This window comes from Leptopilina heterotoma, unplaced genomic scaffold (genome assembly GCF_015476425.1).
Source record: "Leptopilina heterotoma isolate Lh14 unplaced genomic scaffold, ASM1547642v1 Lhet_163, whole genome shotgun sequence".
Classification (NCBI taxonomy): domain Eukaryota; kingdom Metazoa; phylum Arthropoda; class Insecta; order Hymenoptera; family Figitidae; genus Leptopilina; species Leptopilina heterotoma.
Genome location: NW_025110879.1, coordinates 557352 through 585238, shown reverse-complemented (window position 1 = coordinate 585238; position 27887 = coordinate 557352). Strand labels below are relative to the sequence as shown.

Genomic DNA, 27887 nt, shown 5'->3' with positions numbered 1-27887 from the left:
TTTTTGAATCGAGAGAAACGCCATCTAGCGGTGGCGTCACTGAAGTAAAATTACTTTCACCAAACGAAGAAACAATGCCAAAAATATTCTTTATTTGTAACATACATTCAAATTATAGGAACTTGAACTCAATATTAAAAAAAAATTAAAATTCTTCTTTTGAAAAGAAAAAAAGAATACTTTTTTAACGAACAGAAAGGTTTTTACTTAATACTTAGAGCCATCTGGTGGTGGCATCAGTGAGTTAAAATTACTTTCACCAAACGAAGAAACAAAATAAAAAATATGATTTCTCAATTCTTTATTTGAAAAAATAATCTTTTAAACTTAAAAAACTTGAACTCAATTAAAGAAAAATTAAAATTATTTTTTTGAAAATAAAAAAGACGTTCTTTTAACCAACAGAAAATTTTTTACTTCAAAATCCAGTACCATCTAGTAGTGGCGTCACTGAACTATAAGCACTTTTAACCGAAATACAAACAAAATAAAATTGTATAAATAATCTACAAGTAATATTAAAAAAAATTAAATCAAATATTTTTTTTCATTTCTAATACTTATTGTAATTACTATTTTCTATTTTTTAATGCAATTTTTACTTTAAGCAAAAGAACTGAAAATAAATAAAGAAATGAAAAATTTTTTCCTAAAAATAGCAAATAATTAAGTAAATAAAAATAAAAAATCTGAGGAAAAAAGTAAAAATCTCCAATATCACTAACGAATAGAAATAAAATTTAATTAAATGTAAGAGGTCGAAAAAAAATCGCAATTTGGAGAAGGACATTGGCTGAAAAAGAGTTGTAAGAAGAAGAGAAAAAAAAAGGAGAAGGGTTCTATTAAGAGGAATCTCGGTTGGCAGAAATCAGAAGAAGTAAAGATATTATTAAGAGATTTTAATCCTTAAACCGTTGAGTTGGTGGTACTCTCTCTCACTCTCTCTCTCGTTTTCTCAATCTTCCCCATAATCGTACTCATACTCATCGTCCTCATCGTCTTCTTCGTCATCATCGTGCTCCTTGATAATTCCAAGTCTCTTCGCTACGCTTTTCACGTTATTAATGACTTCTTCCTGAACGAGATTGAAACTCATTGCTAGAAGAGCGATTCCAAAAAGCAAATAAAGCGAGCACAAGGCTATTCCTTGCTCGGCGTTGAGTTTTCGTGCAGGTACAAAATCTCCGAATCCTGAAATCATAATATTTACATGAGAATTCAAATTTCATATTAGTTTGTCTTTTATGTATATATACATATATAAAAGTGTCTTTCGGGAAAATGAAAAATTCGATTTTCTCTGGTAAATTTACTTTTAAAAGCACTTTATTATACATTAATTAAAAAGACTGTTTACATTTCGCGGTTGATGTAGAAGAGAGAGAAAGAGAGAGAGAAGGGATGATTTCAAATGTCTCGCATCAAAAATTAAATTGGTTATTAATTATTCTTAACCACTTTTCATTCTATCCAGCGCATTATGACGAGAAAGATGTGTTTTCTTAATTATAGGAAATTTTAAGCATTTGTTTTATTTTAGGGTTTCAATTATTTTTTAAATTCTTTAGAATTCAATTTAGAAATTTGATTAGTTTAATTTTCAATTTTCATTGATTTACTTTGGAGATTTTGTGTATTTTAGTGTAGAGATTTATTTTATTATTTCGAAGATGTAATAATTTTAGTGAATCGAATTATTTTATTTTAAAGACTAAATTATTTTTCTGTAGAAATTACAAAACGCTAATAATTTTAATTTGAAGAAACTACAATTAGAGACTTTTTATTTAGCAAAAACTACAATTAGGATAATTTTTTATTATTAAAAAACTACAATTAGGTACTTTTTACGTTTGTTAATAGCACAATTAGGAACGTTTTTATTTAGGGGGAACTACAATTTAATTTAATTGGTAAAAACTGCAATTAGGATCTGTTTAGGTAAAAAAAACTACAATGAGAGGCACTTTTTTAGTTAATAAAAAAACTGGGGATATTTTTAATTAGTGAAAACTTCAATCAATAAATGCATCACAGTATTAATTTGAAGAAACTACAATTAGGGACAGTTTTAATTAGTTAGAATTACAATCAGTAAAATTTTCAATTGTGGAAACTACAATTATGAGAATTCATAATTAGTAAAAAGCTGCAATCAGTAAAAGTTCGAATTAACATAAACAACAAGTTGGAAAATTTTTTAATAATAAAATACCACAATTAGGCAAATTTTTAATTAGTAAAAGACTACAATTAGGAAAAAATTCAATTAGTAAAAACTACAATTGGGGAGTTTTTTACTTGGTAAATACTACAATTTAGGGGCGGTTTTAATTATTAGGAATTACTATTAGTAAAAGATTTAATTAGTAGAAACTACAATTAGGGACATTTGTAATTTGTGAAAAAATAAAATTTGGGACATTTTTAATTTGTACAAAACTACAATTTGGGAAAAATTTAATATTTTCATTAGTAGAAACGGCAACGAAGAAAAGTGTCGATTATTAAAAACTACAATCACCAAAAACTAGAATTTTTTAAACATATTTCCGAATTTTTTTTGTTTTCTTTTTTTCCACCACTTTGTAAACATTAATTAAAAGAGTATTTACTTTTGCGGAAAATGCAAGTCGCGCGCTGAAAATGAAGTTGGTTATTAATTATTCTTAACTACTTTTCATTATCGCATTAGAAAGGACGCACAAGTGTTGTTGCTTAATTAAAAGAAACTTTAAAAACCCATATCTTCTTCCGAAAGAATAACAATTTTCTTTTGCTGTCCCTCTGAGAAAAAGCAAAGTGGGAAGCAAAAAAAATATTTTTGTACCGAAATTTTTTTCTAATATTACCTAAAGTTTTTTGATTAACAAACAAAAAAGGGAGGTGTTTATATTGTTTGTCAGTAAAGTGGATTCTTTTTAGTAATCTACAAATAAAAATTGAGTTGACACTATTTTTAGTCATTGGTGACCCTTGAAAATTTAGATATTTATGTAAAATAAGCATTTAAAATTCAAACACAAAACGAGATGAGAAATTTTCTATTTTAGTTTTCTTGTGCGACAGGAGAGGTAATTCACATTTAATATATATGAGACAAGAAAAAAAGGAATAGGATGGGAGAGAAAAAATGTCGTTCTTAATTTGAGCCTTTTCCTTAAGGAGATATTCTTCTCTCTCTCTCTCTCTCTATTTCTTTTTCCCTCTTTCCCTTTGTTTCTCCTTTTATTTTGTTTTCCCTATTTTTTTGTTTTTCTTTTTTTTCATTTCCCTGAGATTCTCTTACCGATTGTGGTGAGTGTAATGAAACAAAAGTAGGCCGAGTCCAGAAAGACCCAATTCTCCCAGTAATTGAAGAGAAAAGCACCACCGAATATATAGCTAACGACAAGAAAGACACAGAGCCAAATTGGCACTGGTTTTATCACTGATCTTCGATCTTGAACTTCTGCCGCCGTTGTTGGATTATAATCGTAATCTACATCGTAATCATCGGCGTAAACCTGTCGATGAACGGCAAAACCCATTGGCGACATTATTCGTGGCGATGGCGCTTCCCTTCTATAGGGTCGTGCTGAAAATTAGTTATCCAAATATTAACCCCTAACTTTATTATTTTCTACTTTATTATTATTTTAATTTATTATTATTTATAAAATTTTCATTAGAATTTATAAATTGCGATTCAAAGATAAAATGTACTGTGTATTTATAGGGAAGAAAAATAAACGAAAATGATAAATAAAAATAAAAACGGTAACCAAGTGAGATAGCTCAGTGGTTTCGCTAATGGACTCGTAATGATAGGGGCCAGGGTTCGATTCCTCGCGATTGCGGATTTTTTTCTGTTTCCCACGTTTAATAAAATATTCGACGCTTCATCACGACGAAAAAAAATAATAAAAATAGAGAAAAATACAATAATAACAGGAATATTAAATATTTGCAACAAATGTTAAATAATAATAAGAATATAATAAACAAATACTAACAAATAATTAAAAAAAGCAATAAAAATAACAAATAGTAAAAAAATACTAATGACAAATAATGATAAAAAAACAAATAACATTATTAATTTCGGCTGAAAAGAAATACAGAATTAAAAATTGAATCCTCGAAAAATACACGAGGAGGATCATATTTCTCGAGATTCATCTTGGATGGCACACATTTTGTCTAAATTATGCAAACTCCGAAACAAAAAAAAAGAAGGAAACAAAAAAGATTTATATACTTATGTAGTAGTTTCGAGGACGTCTAGATCTTGTGGAGGTGGGAAGCCTTCTAGGATTATCCATCTCAAGGAAAACTGAAGCAGGCCGCACCGTTTGGTTCATTCCGGATCTATTATTCGTTGCACCCTCAACTGAGAGACATCTTCTTGGCAACGATCTCGTTACTAACGCTGGTGGTCTCCTTTCTTCTTCTTCTTCCTCTAGGTCGTCCGGAACTTCTATTTTGCCGCAAGCTTTCTCCGAATTCACTGTATGCAAATATTAAAGCGATAAATTACATCGCCGAAACAACCACCATATTCTCACTTTATACTTCAACCATATAATAACTCGCATTACACATAATTTCATCTCGAGAAATTAATTACAATGCGGGGTGAAAAGGACACTTTTTTACACCCCATGAAATCGAAATTTCTCTTGTTAACAATTAACTATAATATTTATAATTTGTAATTATTATTACTATAATAATATTAATAATTATGGTATTATTATCAATTATAACCTTACATCAAAATATCACATTTAAAATTTAAAAAAACTGCTACATTTATAAATGTAGCAATTTTTTTGATAAGTATTTAACTATATTAATCACCGTATTCTTTCATTCATTCTGTCCGCAGTTTGAAGTTAGTTTCTGTGCATGATTTTGTTTTTTTTTCTTTAAAAAATATTTTTTTTCATGATTTATAATAAAATAATATTACAAATTAGAAAATTTAAAAAAGATTATGATTAACAAATAAAAAATATACCCATTTTGTTTGTTACATGCTTTTTTCTATAACAAATTTCGTTTGACTGATCTAAATTATTATGCAAATTATTCTCCTTTTTATATTTTATTTATAAAAAATACTAGAAAATTGCTAATTGTTAAAAAAACTTTGATTAAAAAGTAGGAAGTATACACATTTTATGCTTGATTTTTATTTCTCAATAACAATATTGTTTATAAACTTATTTTTTTCTTTTGGGAAGAAAAACATTAGATATTTCCGTTTCTTAATATTTTTGTAGAAAATTCTCAATTTTATTTACTAATATCTTTAATTGTAAAATTATTCGAGAACAATAATTTCTTTTTTAAATATTTTAAATATTTAATTATTAATTTTCCATAGGAATTAAGATTTTCAAAAATTTTAAATTCAATCCTTTTTGAAATTAATCAACTTTAAAAATATTGTTATAAAACATAAAAGAACGATTACTCCAAGTTGACGACTCGGAGTGATCGGTTTCTTCATGTCTTATAATAATTAAAGAGGACCGAGTGTTAAAATCATTATTTTATATTATAAGAATATTGTTACTGTAACTTCTTCAAAATTATTTTCATATTTTATTATTATCTAAAATTTGAACTAAAATTCATTTTCAAATCAATTTTTATTAGAAAATTCTACGAGAATTCAATTATTTAAATACAAACGTAAATTATTTATTGAATAATTAAATGGTTCTTAAAATTTAATTCTTATAAAGAATTTTATTAACAAATTTTTAAATAATTGAATTCTTTTGACGAATTTTAATAAAATTTTTAAGAATAATTACATTTTTCAAGGAATTCAATTAAAATTATATTAAAAATAATTGAAATTCTGCGATAAGTTTTATTATTTATAAAAATAATTGAATTCCTAAAAAGAATTTTATTATTTACAAAAATAATTGAATCCTTGTAAACATTTTATTATTTATGAAAATTGAACTTCTATTCTGTGAAATTTTTATCATAATTAAGAAAATAATTCAATGTTTGCGTAGAATTTTATCAGCTATTGTTTTAAATAATTGAATACTTTTGGAAAATTTTATTAAAATAGTCGATATTGAAAATCATTGTTGAATTTAATACTATCAAGCGGGTAGAAGCTACAATTATAAAGGAATCAAGACAACGTGATGACAAGAATTTTTTTCATTTTTGAACATAATTGCATTTCTGCGAAGAATTTTATTATTTCTGAAAATAATTAAATTATTGAGAAGAAACTTATAAAAAATTTGTAAATATTTGAATTCCTGGGAAATTCTTATTATACTTTTTTATAAAAATAATAAAATTAAATGTTTGCGTACAATTTTATTAAAATTGTTTGAAATGATTGAATTCTTTTGGATAATTTTATTAAAATAGTAGATATTGAAAATCATTGAAATGAGGAAAATTTTGGAAAATAATTGAAATTTTGACAAGAATTTTATTAAAATTTTTGAAAATAATTGAATTTCTTTATTTATGAAGATAATAATTGGGATTTCGTGGAAATTTTTTTTTAAATTTTGAACATAATTGAATTTGGTGATAAGAATTATATTACTTTTGAAAATATTTGAATTTCTGCAATCATTTGTAACTTCTTCAAAATTTAATTTTTCAGTGTTTTTAACTAAAATTCTTTTATAAATCCATTATTTTTAATAATTAATTAAATATATATTGACAAATCTAACTAATTTTAGAAGATTTTGAATTATTAAAATTTTTCAGAAATCTAAGTTCATTAAAATTTCCAATTAAATTCATTCAACATTGAAATTTTATAAAATTTCAAATTGAAACCATTTGAAGTTCATTTATTAATGAAAATTGTAAACGCAACTCTTTTAAAATTAAATTAATTTTGAGGTATTTAAGTAAAATTATTCATTAAATAATTTATTTATTTTATGATAGTTGTTCAAGGTTTAAGTTATTTAAAAAGAAATTTTTGTCAGAAATTGAATGTTTTGTATTATAATTCGTGATAATTTTATTGTTTATGAGTCAAACAAAAAAAAACACAAAAATGTCAGAACTATGTCAGAATACATGATTATTATAATTATAATAATTTTAAAACTATATATTCCAATTCGCATATTCTATTTTTATAAAACAAAAATTTGAATTAAAAATTTTTACGTTCTATCATTTTTAAAATTGAGGGGTTGGGTGCAAGAAGGGCGTTAGGCATATAAATTGGTTTTGAAAAACATTATTATTTATTAGTTAATTGCAGTTTTCCCTTAATTTTACACTTGAATTTGATAGTTTAACAGTGGATTAATTAAATAATTAATTAAAAAAAAGTATATTTAGTACAGTTTTTGAGCTATTAAAGTTTAAAAACTTGAAGTTTTTGGTGATACGCCCTTCTTGCACCCAACGCTTCAATTGCTAATTTTATTTAAAAAAATGAGTGAGAACTCAGCCGCGCGCGAATTGTTGCTAGTTATTATATTATTAGTAATTACTAACATAATATTAATAACTTGTAAAATTATTATTATCTATTAAATAATGAAAAGTAAAAGTCACAACCGAAGAGTTAGAAATTAATTACTAATAATCATAATTAGAATTATTTGTCAAAAAAATAAAAGTATTTTGTTTTTTTTTTAATGAAACCTCTGTTGGTGGGAAGAGTACTCCATTTTGAGTGAACGTTGACTGGTTCATCGAAATCATCGAGGGCGTACTTATTGAAGAACACAGGTGAACGATCATTATCATGGGGGTTGACCAATAATCGCCTATCGAGTGATTGCGTTGTCAACCTGGTGGGTCCTGAAAATTTAATTCGAAGGGAATTAATTTTACACCTTTTGCATAGAGCATCAATCAAATACCCCCACCCCCTCCTTTCACTCTCTCCTTCGCTATTTACCATCAATTATACATCTATGTTATTTATTCCATGAAAATGAATATATCAAAATATCACATTTAAAATTAAAAATAAAATTGATACTTTTTTTTATTCTTACGAAAAAGAAACCATATCTTGTCGTCTTCTTCGCTATTTATCAGCAATTACTTATCCTTGTAATTTATTCTATTAAAATGAATATATTAAAATATCACATATTTAAAATTAAAAAAAAATTTCTACAATTTATCTTTTTTATTCTTCTGAGAAGATTCTGTGTATTATAGAATGAATAAAAAATGAGAAAGTAGTATAAAAATTGATATTCTGATAAAAGAGAAAGAAAAAAGAAAAAAATTCTTTTTGAGACAATTTTCTTTCTTTTTTTTTGATTAATTTTGAAAATTAATTATAAGTGAACTTACGCCTAAGGGGAAACTCGCACCCTCTTCGCGTAACTTGTTCGTACCTCTGGTCATCTTTGGAGATGAGACAGGAACGTCGGAATACCTGGAGAATGTCGATTGCCTCGTATCTACATTCAAGTTTGCTCCGCTTGATGGTAGATAAGAACCCGGCCTCCTCTGATCAATACCATCGTATCTTTGAATCTGATACCTAAATGTAATAAACTATCAGCATTTATATATATATATATAAATGTAAATTACATTTTCAAAGAGGAAATTGCAAAATCCAAAACCAACTGCAATTTCAAATCCGAATTGCATCATAAACAAAAATTTCTCTAATTTATTTACTACCTACAACTGTTATTATTTTATTTTCTATTATTATTATTATAATTCGGGGCTCGAACTAAGTCCGTAAATTTGCATAAAATCCGTAAAAGTCAATTTTTTTAAAAAAAAGGTCAATAAACTCAGTAATTTAATTGAAAATGGACGAAGAGTTTGTAAATTATACGACATAATTTAAAGAATTTTAGAGAATAAATGATTTTATTAAAAATAATAGATTTACAGAAGAATTTTAGGTAAAAAACACTAAAAAATTTTATTTTGAAGAAGTTACAAATGATTGCAAAAATTCAATTATTTTCAAAAGTAATAAAATTCTTCTTACAAATGTTCAATTATGTTCAAAATTTAAAAAAAAATTTCAAAATCTCCACAAAATCCCAATTATTATATTTATAAATAAAGATATTCAATTATTTTCAAAAATTCTAATAAAATTCTTGCCAAAATTTCAATTATTTTCAAAAATTTTCCTCATTACAAAGATTTTTAATATCTACTATTTTAATAAAATTACCCAAAAGAATTCAATTATTTAAAAACAATTTTAATAAAATTGTACGCAAACATTTAATTTTGTTATTTTTATAAAACAGCAATAAAAATTTCCCAGGAATTTAAATATTTACAAATTTTTTATAAGTTTCTTCTCCATAATTCAATTAATTTCAGAAAAAATAAAATTCTTCGCAAAAATGCAATTATGTTCAAAAATAGAAGAAAATTCTTGTCAAAATTTCAATTATCTTTAGAAATAATAAAATGCTTGTCAAAATATCAATTATCTTTAGAAATAATAAAATGCTTGTCAAAATATCAATTGTCTTTAGAAATAATAAAATTCTTGTCAAAATTTCAATTATCTTTAGAAATAATAAAATGCTTGTCAAAATATCAATTATCTTTAGAAATAATAAAATGCTTGTCAAAATATCAATTGTCTTTAGAAATAATAAAATTCTTGTCAAAATTTCAATTATCTTTAGAAATAATAAAATTCTTCTGCTAAATTCAATTATTTCCAAAAATTTTAGTAAAATTCTTTAGAAAATTTCAATTATTTTAAAAAAATTTCTTGAATTGAATAATTTTTAATATCTACTATTTTAATAAAATGTTCCAAAAGAATTCAATTATTTAAAACAATTGCTGATAAAATTCTACGCAAACATTGAATTATCACTGTAAAAAGAAGTGTGTTACTGGAATGCACTTCAAGTGCATAAATGATGTCCCAGATCTGAACACACTTTGAAGTGCATTACCCTCATGCGTTTTGGTCACAAATGTAATGTATTTTACTGTTTTATGCACTTTAAAGTGCATAAAAATTTGAAGGCTAAATGCATTAAAACACACTTCTTTTTACAGTGATTTTCTTAAATAATAAAAATTTCACAGAAATTCAATTATCTTCACAAATAATAAAATTTTTACAAGGATTCAATTATTTTTGTAAATAATAAAATTCTTTTTAGGAATTCAATTATTTTCATAAATAATAAAACTCGATATCATTGCAGAATTTCAATTAATTTAAATACAATTTAATTCGAATTCCTTGAAAAATGTAATTATTCTTAAAAATTTTATTATTGTTTCTCAAACGAAATCAATTATTTAAAAATTTGTTGATGAAATACTATATGAGAATTAAATTTAAAGAAACATTCAATTATTCAATAAATTATTTTTTTTTGTATTTAAATAATTGAGTTCTAGTAGAATTTTCTAATAAAAATTGATTTAAAAATGAATTTCAGTTAAAATTTTAAATAATAATTGAATATTAAAAGCATTATACCGTAAATTTTTTAAATAATTAGAGTTTGAAAAGCGTTTCAAAATATAATCTTTAAATATCTGAATTTTTCATATTTTTAACTTCTCAAAGAACTTTTTCAAGAATTATTTCACAAATAATAAAACTCATCACAGAATTTCAATTATTTTTAATACAATTTTAATCGACTTTCTCGAAAAATGTATTTATTCTTAACAATTTTATGAAAATTCGTCCAAAGAATTTTAGTTAAAAATTCTTGAGAAGAATAATTGAATTGATAATTTTTATAATTCTTATTATCATTATTAATATTATTATTGTGTTCTATATTCAATTTTGACAAGTGAATGTAAATATTCCCATCACCTGCATTCAGTATCGGAATGCGATGTTCGTAAGGTACTTCCAGAAAGTCCCAAAGCCGAATCTGCCGATCTTTGACTAGTTCGAATAGATCGCCGAAAAGATGGTGCTCTATTTTCCGAAAATCTCCTGAAATTTAATTAATTAACTTAATTACTATTTACTAGTAATAATAGTGAAAATAATATTAATAAGAAATATTTTTTTTATTGTTAATAATTGTAATAATTAAAATTATACTGTAAGTAAAAGAAAAAAAAACTTTGAAAATTCAATTACATCGTCTAATGATGGGAATCGTGTTCCTTCCTTCTCCGTTTTTTCTTTTCTTTTTAAATCGGATACTCGAGTTTTCACTCTCATTAAAAATGAATTAATCAAAAAAATTGTTGCTATATAAGACAAAAGACGTAATAATTGTATGAAAGAAGAAAAGCAAGTATAGTTTAGTGTTTATATATGTACGAAAACGTAGTTGGTAGATATAATGACAGGATATACATACGATGATTGACGGACAGACTGCGCTCTGGAGAAATTTTTGCGAGGTCTCTTTTTCTTTGGAGGTCGAGTGCACACGTAACAACAGACCTTCCAATACAAAAATCTGCGAAACACATTGTCGAGAGAAAAATTATTTGAAATATGTCAAAATGAAATTTTCTCGTTATTTTACAATATAGGTTAGAACATAGATTTACTGTTATACATTCCATGTATTTATGGACATATATTTTTTGTTTTCTCAAAATAAATAAATACCCCCTTCAATATTTTTTTCGGAAAATAAATATGTACCCCCTCCAACATTTTCTCTGAAAATAAATAATTATATACCTCTCCAACGTTTTTTAATTATATTAAATATTTTTCTTTTTAATTATTTCGTTAAAGTCGTCAACATTTCGTTTAAAAAACCTTTAAAGTATTTCGTTAAATAGTTTTTGAATAACAATTTATGTACTGGAAAAATTAATTTCAAGACTAAAAAATTGGAGATAGTAAAAATATCGCAAAATAAAAATTGAGTCATTTATAATAATAGTTAAGCTCTCTGGATTCGATTATAAATAATAGAATTACGATTTTATTTATTATACGAATATTTTGAGATTCAATATGGAGTTGCTATTCTCCACTTGCGAACGCCAAGGTCGCCGCTAGATGGCAGTTGAGTTTTTTCTTGGAATTTCTGGCTCTGAAAGGAGTACTTTTCTTGGTAGAAAAGTGTGGCGAAAGTAGAACTTTTCTCAACTGCTCTGAAGAGCGTGGCGAAAGTAAAATTTGGCGTGGCGAAAGTAATTTTTAGCGTGGCGAAAGTAAATTTGGCGTGGCGAAAGTAAATCATGAATTTATTCTTTTTTCTTGTTCTTTGACCGAGATTTATTTTGTATCTAACTTCTTCCCCTAACTTCTTCCCCGAATGTCTTCCCAAAAGACATTCGTCTTTTATTATATTAAACATAAGAACATTTTTAATTAAAATTATACGAAACTCACGAAGAAACCTTTCCTCGCAAGGCGTTGGAGAAAACGTAGTGCACAACTCGTGGTGAAAGAATGATTTTTCGAGAGTGAAGTTTGCGGCTCGAGCGTAGCGAGAGCAGCAAACTTCACTCTCGAAAAATCACACTTTCGCCACTAGTTGTGCAATGTACTATTTATTCTCAAACACAAAACATAGTTATTATTTGTAAACATATACAATTTTTTTTTTGAAACTGTTACCAATATTTTATGACTCTTTTGATACTTTTTTTATTTTTAAATTTAGTCCGAGGCGACGTCCTCGGAGTAAATTTAAAAATAAAAAAAAGGTGTGTATATTTATTTGTATAAAATAATTTTTCTCTAAGTTAATTGCCACTTTTGGTACTATTTTTTTATCCAAAAAAATTTATTTCGTACATTAAAAAAATTAATTCATAACTAAGTAAATACTGAATTTTAAGTATTTTTTTTTCCTTCTTTAAAAGTAATTTTAAAAAATATTTAAAGAAATGAGTTATTTAAATAAATGAGAATAAGCAGAAACAATTTGTCATTTGAACGTCTAAAATGTTGGAGAATATTACAATGGAGAATTATTTTTTTTTTAAATATTTTGAAATTATTTATTAAATATAAATAATTAGGTTGTATATTGGATGAATAAATAATAGTGCTCTTTAGTTGTGAATTAAATGGGTCTAAGCGAAAAACGGAACGAAATTTATTTCTTTGAAATGATGGAAAATATAATTATGGTCGCTAAATAATGAGAATACTTGTTAATTAATTTATAATTAGATGTTTTAGGTAAAATGCACTCTCTATAGTTAATGAATTACAATTTAGATTTTATAATAATAAATAAACTGTGCACACTCTAAATGGCAATTTAAAATCTCGAATAATTCATAATTTACTTATATACACTAAATATAATGTAAATTTATTAAACTTGTGAATTATTTTCTATTCTGAAATTAGAGTTCATAAATTTTAATTCAAGTCTATTGTATTTCTTTCATTTTTTTTATTAAGTATTAAAAAACTATTGCATTTTTTCGTATTTTATTTATATTATTGTCAAATTATTGCTTTTTTCGTTTTTTATTTATTATAAAGTATTTCATTATTATTATTATTATTATTAAATTATTGCACTTTTTCCTATTTTATTTATTATTAGCAAATTATTGCTTTTTTCGTTCATTATTTATTATAAAGTTATTGCATTTTTTTTGCTTTTTATTTATTATTATCAAATAATAAGTACAATATAAATAAAAACAATCGGTAGATTATAAAAGTCTATTAATAACGTGAATAAAAAGACAAATATAATAATAAAAAACCAATAAATAAAATATTTATAATTATTTATAAATAATAAAAATAAAAATTTTTTCCAAAAATTAAATTTTAATTCCAAAGATTTGTCACTTTTTTCACTTGATAGACGAAGTAATAATAATAATAATAATAATACTAGTACAGTAATTTTCGATTATTCATTGTTTTTTTTCGCCTTCGAACTTTAGGACTAGGAATTACTGGTTATAATGGAACAAGCTCGTATATTCGATCATTATTAAAAGCCACGGTAATGTCTGCTAAAATTCGACCGTATTAATGCGCAGCATTTAATGAACTAAAAGCTACTGCATAGTCGAGGCATCTATAATTCGAAGAGTAGAAATTTGTATTCCACTGTGTAGTGGTTTAAAGCTTAAAAATTTATCGTTCTGCTTTTATACGCGATGCTTTGGAATATAATGCAAATGAACAGGAACTTAAATCAACATAAACAACAATTATTTTCCAAAAATACCTTCTTGCGCTCCCTTCTTTTGGATAATGAGAAGAAAAAAAATTATTTCCTTCTAAAAAAAAGAATAGAGAAAAGAATTTTTCTCACTTAAATTTTTTTCAGTCATTAATTAATTAAATAATAGAAATTATGTAATTTTTCATTCATTCAAAATTTATACATAGTTTCAAAATTCAATTAATTTCTATAAAAAATTTTTTAGATTTTTTTATCAACTTTTATATTTATTTTTAATAACTTTTATTTAAACAAATTGTCTATATAAAATTTGCTTAATTTATTGTTTGGTAATTAATTAAGTAATTATTTAATTTAATTAATTAAAAAATTTAAGGGAGACAAATTTTTTCCCCTTTTCTCTATTCTTTTTTAGAAGGAAAAAATTTTATTCGTCTCATTTTCCAAAAGAAGCGCAAAGAAAATTTAATTTTTGTTAATTTGTTTTTTAATAACATGGGAAGACATTTTCCTCTCACCAATTTGTTTTTAATACAAAAATTCAATTGCAAAAATTAAACTTTTGTTATTGCGAAAAAAATCTCTCTTTTTCGCCCCAATGTTTCAGAGATAAAAAAAAAGAAAAAACCCAGTAAAAAAATGTGAATAGAAAATGTTACAGTAATATTGAAAAGCATTTAAAAATACCTTACATTTTATTCCTTTACCAAAAGAATTTTCTTTTTTATCCTTTCTTCTTTTTTTTTGCAATATGAAAATCGATTTTGCATAAAATTTTATGGATGGAACGTTCAAATGTCAATTGGAATATGAAAATATAATAAAATGCGCAGGGAAAAAAAAGAAAAAAAAGCAGTAGAAAAAAAGTTGTACCTGAAGCTTGATGCCATGATGTCACCGATGTTTGAAAGACACAAGAGCATCAGAGGTATACCCAGAATGGCATAAAATATTGTTACGACTTTACCGTTTCGAGTTTTCGGTGCAATGTGGCCATAGCCTGTATAGAACACAAAAATTACAGTGTTTCAAGATTAGAATGGACTATATTTTTTGTTTTTTTTTTAAGGAGAAAAAAAATCGTTTATCAGTGATAAAGTATATATACAGAGTCAATGACATTTTTTTATGTTCCATCGCTAGTAAACTTTAATGAATATTTGTTTCCCGAACAAAAAAATATTTGCAAGTTTAGAAATTCTAAATTCTGATTGAAAATATTTTTTTTATTTATTTTATTTTATTATTTATACTGAAGAATAAAAAATTCCTATAGTCATTTTTCTCTTTTGTATGCTATTTCTATAAAATTATAAATAATATAATTGTTAATATTATTATAATAATTTTATTTATATATAATAGTAAATAAATATATTTTTTTTTTTGGAAAATATGAAACATTAAGAAAAAATGTGTATTCGAGGGCCTTGAAATTTTTGTGTCTCTTTAATCATAAACGTGTTTGAAATATTATAATGTAAAAGATACTTTCTCGTCTAAGTTTGACGTGGCTTATTATCTTGTTTTAATGTGAGCCCACTTTGTTACCTTGATTTTTAGCTATTCATTTTGCTTCTTAGTTGGCTGGTTACGGGTTGAGGCCAAGGTGGTGAAATCCCACATAAAACTGTGTTTATATGTATGAGATTTATAGGATGATTTGTACGCGGATGGCAAGGACGATAAGGAGGACAAGGTCTTTCTCTCTATTTTGAAGAAAAGAAAGATGACTGACGTCGAAAAAGGAGAAGAAAAAAGAGAAAAATGGAAGAAAAGAAAAAAGAAAGAGAGGGAAAGAAAATATAAAGAAAAAAAGAGAGGAAAAGAAGAAGAAGAAGAAGAAGAAGAAGAAGAAGAAACAAAAAGAGAGAGAGAAAGAAAGAAAGAGGAAAGAAACAAGAAAAAAGAGAGGAAAAGAAGAAAAAAGTAGAAAGAAAGAAAGAGAAATAGGAAGGAAAGAAGAAAAAAAAGAAAAAGAACAAATAACAGAAAGTAAATAGAAAGAAAGAGAGGAAAGGGATAGAAGGAAATGAAAAACAGAAGGAAGAAAGAAAGAGAGAAAATGAATGAAGAAAAAAAGAGAATTAAAGAAAAGAGAGAAGAAAAAATAAAAGTATCAAAAGGAAGGAAAATAAATAGAGAAGAAAGGAAAGAAAAAATAAAAAAAGAATGAAAAATAAAAGAAAGAAGGAAAGAGAGGAAAATAAAAAAGAAAGAAATATAAAGAGGAAAAAAGAAGGAAAGGGAAGAAAATAAAAATTGAGAGAGGAAAGAAAAAAAAAGAAGGAAGAAAAGAAGAAGAATAGAGAGGAAAAAAGAAAGAGAAAGAGAGAAAAAGAAGAAGAATAAATAAAGAAAAAAAGTGAAAAAAAGAAAGAGGTGGGAAAGGAAGAAAGAAGAAGAGAGAGAAAAAAAGAAAATAAGAAAAAGAAAAAGGGAAGAATAGGAGAAAAAGGAAAAAAGAGTCAAATGTAGAAGCTGTGCAAAGAGGCGGAGCCAATTGATTCTTTCACCGCGCATAAAAATTTACATTGATGGATTGTGTTCATCGAGAAAAATTTCTATTTCCATCTTTTCAACTTTCAATCAAATAAATAAAAGGAGAAACGGAAAATGTGAGGAGCGCTCTCCTTTTATTGAAAAATGTGCTAATGTAGAGAAAAAGATACTTTGTGCGCACTGCTTGAAGAAAAGGTCCTTCATAAAGAATAAAGATTTATATAACCACTATATATATGTGCACTTCTTTTTTTTTTTATAACGAAAATTTCTTCTCAACGTGACAATAGAGAAGATAATACCCAGTAAACCTTTTGCAAATTTTTCTCACAAATTTTTATCTAATACATTTTTATTGTCATCATTATTTTTAAATTCTATTTTCAAAATTTTTTTGTTTTTTACTGAAAAAAGATATTAAAAAAGAAAATAAATAAAAGAAAAGAATAAAAAAAGAAAAAAATAAATAAAATTAACAAAGAAATAAAAAAAATGAGTAAAAAAATAAATAATAAGACAGAATGACTAAAAAAATAATAAAGAATAAGTAAAATCCTCCGTAGCCATGAGGATTAGTTGCGCGTGTGTTGTATTCGGACATGCGTCGGGGGGTCGGGAGTTCGATCCCACATGCGAGGCGGATATTTTTCATTCTTCGTTTAATGAATAAGAAAAAATTACTAAGTAAACAAAAAAATAACAATGAATAATAAATAAATCGTTTGTAGCTAATGCTATAAGCTTATCAAAAATATTTGTTAGCAATGATAAAAAAATTTTTTATCAAAGTTACATAACTTTAAATGTTAGTTAATCAAGCAAGTTTTTTAATAAGTGGATGATTGCATTTAATCAAAAAGTTTATGAAATCAGCTTATGAAAATCATTACTCGGGGGGTTTTCGGGGTCGCTGATAACGAATCTGGCATCACATTTTCAAAATTCAAAATGGCGGATCCAATAAAGCGGATATTTAAAAAAAAATTTTTGATTAAAAATAAAAAATTTCCATTTTGAATCCACCATTTTGAATTTTCAAAAATGGACACTGGATTCGTAATCAGCGACCCCGAAAGCTATTAAAGCATATGTTGAGGTATAAAATTTTCTATGCAGGGAAAATTGAACCATTTTCTAACCGATTTCTGCAATTTAATTAAACCCTAGGAGGGTTAATTAAAAAATAAATGAAAACTAAACAAAAAAAATTAATATAAAATAAATAAAGTAAAGTTAAACTAATAAAGAACATAAGATAAAAAAGATTCAAGAAAATAGTATTGTAATTATTATAATAATTATTATAAATAGTATTTTAAATAAAAAAATTGATTAAATTGATAATTTTAATTCATTCGTTAAATGGTAATAGTAGAAGTAGTAATATAGTAAATATCGAAATAAAAAATAATTACAAATTGATATTGTGTTCATTTAATGGAAAATTATTTTTGCAGAAAACAATTTAAATAATAGAGATTTAAATAAAGGAAATTTTGTGGTAAAAATCAATAAACAATATATATATTACAATATAATAAAGAATAGAGAAGCGACGCGCACATTTACTTTCTTCGAACCGTAAATTAATTTTTATTATCATCGCTTTTTTTATCGGTTGAGGAAATTCTCATTGAAAGAATGAAAATTGCGATATTTAAAACTTCCGCGCAATAAAATAAAATCGAAATAAATATTGAACACGCGAATAAATGCGGTGTAGATGAGAATTATTTCAAAAAATAGAGAAAAAAAACAAACAAAATAAAAATAGAAAACTTATCTACAATTATTATTAACGAAACAAAATATCCTTCTGGGGATTATTTATTTCTCGAAAATAAATGTAATTTTTAAGTATTATTTATTTTTTTCAATAGCATAGTAAATATTTTCAATTTTCAATAATAAAAATTTCTATTTGTCAGTAATAAAAATTCCTATTTGTCAATAATAAAAATTCCTGCTTTTCAATAATAAAAACCTTCCTATTTTTCAATTAAAAAAAAATAGATTATAAGTAGAATTTATCACTCGGTCGAAATTTATATATGTGAGAAAAAATCATTCTTTCGAGTCAAATAAAATATATATATATAGGTAAATAATATTTCATCTTTAATAAGAATTTTCAAATATATATAAATTTTCAAGATATTGATAAAAAATAACAAAAATGCGAATATTTACAAATACAATGATAAATTCTCTCGAGAAAATTTTTCAGCGTGACAAATTGAAGTGAATGGATTTAGAAGAATATGTGAAAGATATTTTATGAAATGGAAAATTTTTTCCTTTTTATTTTGACATTTACAATAAAATTTATATTATAGATGATTATAGTTAATAGATAAATGTCAGTTTTGCAAAAAATAAAAAAAAGGAAAAGAAAATTGAAAAACCAATTTATATCACACGTAAAACAGACCGCACCCATGCAATGAAGAGAAGATCAATCTAAACAAAGAATATATATAAAGGGGAAAAGGGAACCGGATATCCGAAATGTTCGATACCATTCCGTCCAAAAAGTCGGTCACGCGTCACGCATCTTTTGTTATAGAAAATGTACATATAGGCTTTAAAACATAGTAGTATTATATATATAAAACGAGGTTATAACAGTGCGAGGGAGAGGAGAATTCTCATTACATGTCATCTTCACACGTTTTACTTTTGTCCCTCCTTGCAATATTTCTCTCCAGTTATTACAATTTTCCTTTTAATCCTCTTCCCCTTCCCCTCCTCTCCCCCACCCTATTCATGGAAAAAAAAATTTTCATTCATTTTTATTCAGAAAAAAATTTCATTATCTTTTTCCATTACTCTTCAAACGATTCAAAGTCTTTTCTTTCATTGCAATTTAAACACGTTTTTATTGCATTCATTTTTTTGCGAATTACTATTATTTTATTTTAATTTATTTTATTTCATTTTATTGTATTGCTGCAAGACATTTAATCTGATTTTTATTATTAATTTTGTTTAAAAATCAATAATATTAATACCTAGTTAATTAATAAATGTTAAAAAATTAATAATATTCAAAGTCAACTTAAAAATCACAAATAAATAAAACAATTTAATAAATTATAATAAATCAAATTAATAAACAATAATTAATTTTGTATAAATATATTAATTGAACATAATAAGAATAAATAATTCACACAAATAATATTAAACTTAGAAAATTATTCAATAAATAACAACAATAATTAATAAATAATTGTCCTGTCTATAAATAAATAAAATACATAAATAATAAAATTATTAACAGAAATAATGTTAAATTTTTTATTTATTTTGTTATTTTATTAACAGAAAAAGCCCTTTGTAGAAATAATATACAAATTAACAAATCAATTCAATTAATCATTTTTCAATTTTTAATAGTTAATAAATAAATTTTTCAATGAATGACAAATGAGTAACAATAATAATATTAATTAAAAAATTACTAAATTATTAACAGAAATAGGAATAAATCAACATTTTTAACTAATTAATAAATTAATTATTAAGTATAATTAACAAATTAATTAATTACATTTACCACTATTCAATTTTAAATAGCTAATAAATACCTAAATTATTCAATAAATGACAATATTAATTAAATAACTGTCCCCTCTATAAATAAGTGAAATAAATAAATAATAAAATTATTACCAGGAATTACCAAATTTTTTATTAATTTATTTACTTTATTAACGGCATAATATAATAATAAAAGTATTAACACAATAATAATTTTAAATAAAAAATGTTCTTATCAATGATTTAACAAATTAATTAATTAAATAAACCATTACTCGATTTTAAATCAAATAGTTAATATAAAAAGTAGGTATTCAATAAAAAAAATTATCATTGAATTGGAAAGAAAAAATTTAATTACTAAAATATCTAAAAATATTTAATTACAACTGAATCTGAAATTGAAATGTTAAAAAAAATATTTAACAAAAGGATATATTGAAAGAGAAATATATTATTATCATTTTGCAAAATTAATTTACTAAAATGACTTATTACAATATTTGTTGAGAATTGATTATAAACATTTTAAACAAATTAGCATATCGTGTATATATACTCACTCTCTATGAACAAGGGCTTTAAATGGAAAATTAATAATGAAAACAACGTAATACATAATTAACTTAAAATTTAATTTGAGAATCCTTGAAAATTTATACGAGAATATTTATGATTTCTTTGTGAATTATAATAATTATTATTTATTTAGAATTTTACGTAAATGAAATACTTCATTTAAATTATTAATATAATGATATTAAAAAATTTAAATCACTAATTTTAATTTTAATTATTATTTAACAATTCTACAAGTTGTTAATAATTTGAATAGTTCTTAATTAGTAGTATTAGTAATAATTAGTATAATTACTAATAAAGTGGTAATGTTAATAATGATTAATTATTAGTATTATTAATAATAATTAGTATATGAATTACATTATTTAAATTAAATTGAGTATTTTAATTAGCAGTAAAAAAGTTAATTAGTTACTTTATAATTAGTGCAATTAGTACTTAGTTATTTTTTTAATACACTTTTTAATTAGTAGTTACGAAGTTACTACTTAATTATTAATACAATCATTAATTAGTAGGTACGAAGTTACTAATTAATAATTAATCAGTAGATACGAAGTTACTAATTAGTAATTAATTAGTAGGTAGAAAATTATTAATTAATTATTAATTAGTAATTTTTTTTTTGTGGTTTTTTAAATTACCTCTTTTGCTAATCAATCAAAAATTATTATTTATGTATTGACAACAATAAGGAGTTCAAGGGAACCAAGACCATTGGTTTTTCCGATTTCATTATCTATTCATAATAATTTTTTTTCGCAATTTTCTCAAGTTATAATTTTTCAAATTTATGTCCACCTTATAAGAAACATGCGGGGAATCCCCGAACGACTAAAAGAATATAATTTTTTTCCCTTCACGATTTGGTTCATTTGCGAATGAATCAGTGGCCTACGAAGGTCTTTTGAACAGAGAATGGCTATCGTCTACAATTTTGCAGGCGATATATATATAAGCTGTATTTGCTTTCACTTTCATTTAGTCGCGTTTCGCCGATTTGTTAGCGATCAACTATGTAAAAAAGAGAGAGTCACGTGACAATTACTCTTTTGTTTCATCGCTTTTATTCAGTTCTTTTTTTTTTTTTTGCTTTGTTTTTTTTGTAAATTAATTTATTATTCATGTTTATTGAAATTAATTATTCTTTTATTTGTTTAACAAACAATCAAAATTATTTTATGAAATAAAATTTTAATTAAATGAAAAGTTAAATACTGGACTAAGAACTAAATGGAAAATTAAATATGAAATTAACAAGAAATTAAACAGAAAATTGTACACGAAACTAAAAAATGAATACGAAACTATAACAAAAATTGAAACGGAAAATTAAATGGGAAATTAAATACGAAACGGAAAACAAATTAAATGGAAAATTAAAAATATTAAATAGAAAATTAAATACGAATCGAAAAAAAATTAAATGGATAATTGAACACGAAACTTCAAAAAATTTATTAGAAAATAAAATACAAAACTAAAAAATAATAAGTACAGGACTAAAACAAAAATTAAAGAAAGTAGATAATTTAAAAAAGTAAACAAATAAAAGAAATAAATAATAAAAGAGTAAATAAATATAATAAAATAAATGAATAATAGAAGAGTAAATAAATATAATAAATAAAATAAATAAAAAGAGTGAATTAAATTACAATACATATTACTAAAGAAAAAAGTAACAAATTCTTAAGAAAGCAAATAATAACTTTAACGATTTCAAAAATTGTTAAACAATTGGAGAATTATTATAAAAAAATATAGTGGAAAATAGAAAAAACTTTTAGAAAACCAAAAGTTTTTAATAACAATTAAAAATAAAAAATAAGGTGGATAATACATTTTTAAAAATTGTTATCAAAAAATAGTGAAAGATAATAAACAACAAAAAAACTGAAGGATTTTAATAATTATTGATAATATAAAAATACAAGTACATAGTAAATTTTTAATAACAAAGTGATCAGTATTATTTAATTTAAATTAAAAAAATTAATCGGTATTAATTTCCTCGTATCTTTCAAGAAAATTAAATCTGAATGACAAAGTGAAGGAGAAGAAGAAAATCGACCAAAAAGAAAAACAAAAGAGAAGAAAATAGCAGAAAAAAACAAAGAAGAAGAAGAAGAAAAAGAAGAAAATTCCAGTGACAATTTTTCCCAGGGTATAAAATTTTTTTGCTTCCTTTAATTCAATTTTCATCTCCCTAGAGTGAAAATATATTCATATAGGTAAAGAAAGTGGAAAAAAAAGATAGAGTGACTCCTTGCTTAATTTTTAACCCCACGATTCATTGTCAACAATTTTTATAAGGCCATTTTTTCGTCAGGTGCACGTGTAGAGCAAAAGAGAAAAAAATGTGTAGTATCAGCATTGCTTTATTTTTCACCGCTATCGCATTTACCATCGCCCTGCCTGATGAAAACAAATGGGTTTGGAACGACGGCAACGGCAACGACAACGACGATGACGACGGTGAACCAAGAAATCGAGATGAAAAGAGAGCGAGGTGAGCACTCTTACAGTTTCCGCTTTTGGTCCACTCAGGGTGCTTTTCTCCCGAGAAAACATCTAAGCTCTTAGTTGCGTTTTTTTTTTGTTTTTGTTTTTTCGTCATTTTTTTTTCACTACTTTTTCTTTCAAACAACTTTTTTAAAAATGAAAACATGTCAACTGACGGGGGCCCCAAAAAAAAGAAGGAATAAAAAAGAAAAAACGCACATACGAGAAACACGTCAATTGACAGCTTAACTTTCTCCTTAAAACTTCCGCTCAAGCTTTTCCAAACACAATCTCTACTCTCATTAATTACATTTTCATTTTGTTTTTCTTTCGATATTTTCATTATTTTTTAATTAATGGTGAATTTAGTTTTTGTAAAAATTCTTTTTAACTGATGCAAAATTAAATAAATAATTTAATAAATTTAAATAGTTTAATTATTTAGTTTTGTTTTATTATTTATGCTGTTTTAAAAAAATATTAAAAATAATAATAGTAGGTAATATTAATTAAACAATTAATTAGAACTATGAAAAAAAGGGGGGACTAACTCTGTTGGAGAGTTTCAATAATATTATAATAATAATAATGTACTTTTAATATTTTTTTGTACACGGATTTATGAAAAGAATTAAATAAAAGTTACATTAAATTCTAATACTTTAATTATATTTTGTTTTTATTCTTTTTCTGTACAATTTTTGGAAATTTTAGAAAAATAAGAAAAAAGTAATTGTTTTAATTTCCCCCAAATATAGGTTTATAGCAAATGACTACAATCTAAATTCCAATTTTGGAAACAACCCATTTAATGAATACAGACCACAGTTCGGAGGGTCTTTCGGTCATGGAAATGGACCCATAAGACAACCTCTTGTTGGTCCAAATCGAGAGGAAGTTTTGGTGGGACCCGGTGGACCAACCGGAATTGTTAATAGGTATAATTACCCGAAAAGTAAATGCAATAGTTTAAAATTACTATATTTAAATAATTATTCGTTTAATTATTTATATAATATTCTTAATGAATTTCGATTGTAATGATTACAAATTATTTTTATGACCATTATTGATATAATAACGCTACAAAAAGTAACGTTATTATTGAAAATAATTAATATACAATTATTAAAAATAATAATTGGTGCTGAAATTATCATTATTTAAAAATTATTCAAAAATAATAATATTATGAAAATGAATTATATAAGAAAAGAATAAAAAATTAATTAGGGAAAATCCTCATAAAAATAATGCTTGAAAATTAATTAGAAAAAGAAATATTAAAATATAATGTAATATTAATAAAAAAAATTGTGTTTCAGACCAAGTGGCGGAAGGGAGGATTTACTGGGACCCGAAGATTTCCGATATCGACAATTTGAAATTTGTAAATGCAGCTACAGTTTCAACTGCCCCTCGACTGGTTTGAATTTCGTGAGTTTTTTTCATCAATATTTTTCTTTGATACTTTTTTTCATTTTTTTACACTTTTTTTTCATTTTCCCCCCCTTTTTTTTAAATAAAGCATGTTTCTGTCTGGGAATTCTGGGTCGAATCGCGTTCTAATGTCTAAATGATATCGGCATCCAGCTTATACTGACAATCTATTACGTGACCCCACTGCGAGATTCCAAATGGATTTCTCATTGAACGAAATTATTTCTTTAATAACTTCTCGTAAGCTCTCGAATTCAACATTAATGTTACATCATAAATCTACACATTAATAATAATTTCAGCACCAAAATGGAAAAAACAAATATTTACCACACTGACACTATCATAAAAATTTTCTTTCCTTTTTGAATTTAGTAATTGTGTAGGAAAATAAATAATGAATAAATTCATTTCGTTCTTTTGTTTTCAAATGATGAATACAAGTAATTGAATTCATATTTATTTAGAAAATTGACAAGGAAGTCGATATTTATCTTTGTATTCGTTTTGAACTTTTGGTGGTTTTAGAACAAAACACTATTTCGATTGTGATGATTACAAATAATATTTGTATTAAGAATATTATTTTTCTTCTTTTGTATTCTTTTTTAGCTTTTGATGAATTTAGATTAACAAGACACTATTTCGATTGTGATGATTACAAATACTTTTTCGAATTAAGAATATTATTTTTTTTCTTTTTTATTATTTTTTTGACGATTGTGACGATTCCAAATAAATTTTGTATCAAAAAAATGATTAGTACAATTAAAAATAGTACTGACAAACTACTAACAAAATGAACAATTTAGAAGCAAGAGATATAAATGCCCAGTTTCAAAAATATTGTGGAATTCGCGGAGGAGTGAAAATTCGGGACATGTCCCATGGGTTTATAAACGATAAATTTAGTGATTCAAATTTTGAGTGAAAAATGCACGAAATATATGAGACTGTTTTACGTCTCTAGGGCACTTGCTCGAAAGGTAAGCGATACTGCTGTTACAATAGCAACAAGTTTCCTGGTCTAACGCCTGCAGGAAATCCCAGTCATGGCTCCCACGCGTCTTATCCGGTGAGTGTGACTGAAGAGACTTATAAGCTTATATGCTTATAGGCTGCAATTTACTATATGCTTTAGATTCAGCAACACCAGATTTATCTTCTTGGCATATTAAGCTGACTTGATATTTTACTTCATTCTTTTTTATTTCCTCCCCTCTCCTCCCCTGTCCCTTTCACTACACCCTTTTTATCTCTTCCTTTTTTTCTCCTTCGCGCTCAAAAAAAAAACAGCAAAGCATCATCCCCTATAACTACAAAGTGTTCTTTTCTCAAAAGAAAAATGAATATTATATCGAAAAAAACCGAACAAATTTTATGTAAATTTTACAACCAATTTTAGTCATTGGTGATTTTTCGGACTTTTATCTCTTCTCCTTTTTTATTTTGTTTTATCAATAATAAAACTGCTGGAAATACTTCAATAAGTTAAAAATTAAAAAATGAAAGTTAAAAAGAATAATAACTAATAAGAAATGATAAATAATAATAAATGGAAAAAATAACAACTCATGTTTTATAATAAAATGCCAAGAAGAAAGATTTTTTTAAAGCTTCTATTAACATTTATTCATTCATTTCTTTTTGTCTTATATAACAACAATCTTTTTTAAAAGCAATCCACAAGTTTTATGCAATAATAAATATTCCCCTTTGCTAAATGAATTTTTTTTTCTTAAACAAGCTCAAATATTATTTCTTCTACTCTTTGCCAATCTCAAAGGTTTTTAAATCTCATTTTTCATAACAGAATTTTTCTCAGAGAAAATTTTGTTTTCTTTTCTTCGTGTAATTAATATTTTGATAAATTAGGCAAATATTTATTTGTCTATATTATTTCTTTACTATTCCTGAAAATATTAATTCTATTGGCGAATTTAATATTTAATTTCAAATACTTTAATTTAATTTTTCTATTATTGGATTAATTTTCCTATATTTCTGAATTAATTTTCCTATTTCTGAATTAATTTTCCAATTCAAAATTGATCTGAATTTAAGTTTTTAAAAATAAACGAATTCTTTCTCTTTATATTGTCAAAATTAATTGCAGATAATTGAGATATGAATAAAAATTCTAATAAGAGAAATATGGAGATTTGGTGGATTTTGGAATTGCTTTTTTTTAGATAAGACCAAACTTCGGGCCAGTGAACTTTTTGCCACCGAATTATTACGGTAGACCTCAAGGCAATTTCCATGGTGATTACCTGGGTCATCTAAGCGGACATTATCGTCCAGATGATATTAATTATGGCCGACCATATGGCGGGAGGCCATACGGACCCGACAGATACGAAAATCAACGACCTTTCAACCTTCACCACGACGAAGGTGATTTTTATTCACGTTCTGCAAATAAAGATCCACTAAAAGATGACGCAAGCGCGACGAAAAAGTCTATTGAGAATTAAAATTAAATTGGTGCTTCTTGTTTTATTTCGAAAATAAATCTTTTACCTTTTATTAGCCAATATTTCCTTTCAAAAAGGAAAGAATTAATTTTTTATTCTGAAATTAATTTTATTCAAAAAGAAAAAAAATATTATCGTGAAAAGAAAATTAGAGAAGGGGCACCATCTAGCGGTGGCGTCACTGAAGTAAAATTACTTCCACCAAACGAAGAAACAAAAAGAAATTTCAGCTTTTAAATCTTTATCTGCTAAATAACTTCTTGGAAAATTCAAATTCTTTTTCGAAAAATAATGTAAGGGAATTATTTTTTGATCAATTGAAATTTACTTCAAAATTTAGCACCATCTAGTGGTGGCGTCATTGAATTACTTGCATCTAAATACAATCTAAATACAAAGAAATACAATTATGTACAAATAATATTTATTATTTTTTTTCAATACAAACTACAAAAAATGTTACCATGTATAAATAAGTAATTTAATATTAAATACACGAATTTAAAAAAAGATTTCAAAGAAATTAAAATTCTTTTTCTAAAAATAAATTAAAGAGGCTTATTCTAGGATCAAAAGGAACGCCATCTGACGCTGGCGTCACTGAACTAAAACACTCCTAAACTACTTATATTTGTTTTTCAACAATGATATTACACAATTTTTTAATAAAATCAAAAAGTTAATATTCTCTATGTTTATTTTTCATTTTAGTTAATTTTTTTTCGCCTTCTCTGCGCAATTTTCCATCAAACATTTTCGAGACAAA

The 27887-nt window shown here is 24.7% G+C and overlaps 2 protein-coding genes across 3 annotated transcripts in view; one reads left to right on the top strand and one right to left on the bottom strand.

Annotated features, from left to right (window-relative positions):
• Positions 1 to 736: 736 nt before the first annotated feature.
• LOC122499049 overlaps positions 737 to 27887 on the bottom strand; it is a 37540-nt gene continuing 10389 nt past the window's right edge. The window contains exons 5-12 of the mRNA XM_043607105.1: positions 14946 to 15072; positions 11304 to 11405; positions 10802 to 10927; positions 8358 to 8506; positions 7648 to 7806; positions 4241 to 4489; positions 3290 to 3577; positions 737 to 1191 (exon numbers count right to left, since the gene is read on the bottom strand). Of these exons, the coding sequence (XP_043463040.1) occupies positions 956 to 1191; positions 3290 to 3577; positions 4241 to 4489; positions 7648 to 7806; positions 8358 to 8506; positions 10802 to 10927; positions 11304 to 11405; positions 14946 to 15072 (1436 nt within the window). The 3' untranslated portion in view covers positions 737 to 955. The remainder of the gene's footprint in view (positions 1192 to 3289; positions 3578 to 4240; positions 4490 to 7647; positions 7807 to 8357; positions 8507 to 10801; positions 10928 to 11303; positions 11406 to 14945; positions 15073 to 27887) is intronic.
• Positions 22722 to 27805, top strand: LOC122499050. Of its 2 annotated transcripts, XM_043607106.1 has the most exons (6): positions 22722 to 22866; positions 23032 to 23211; positions 23963 to 24142; positions 24530 to 24641; positions 25615 to 25719; positions 26837 to 27801. In XM_043607106.1, exons 2-6 carry the CDS (start codon positions 23060 to 23062, stop codon positions 27119 to 27121), a joined length of 834 nt encoding a protein of 277 aa, XP_043463041.1. In that variant the 5' UTR covers positions 22722 to 22866; positions 23032 to 23059; the 3' UTR covers positions 27122 to 27801. The 2 variants fall into 2 exon arrangements, with proteins under 2 accessions (XP_043463041.1, XP_043463042.1); XM_043607107.1 differs by lacking the exon at positions 25615 to 25719 and having other exon boundaries at positions 26837 to 27805.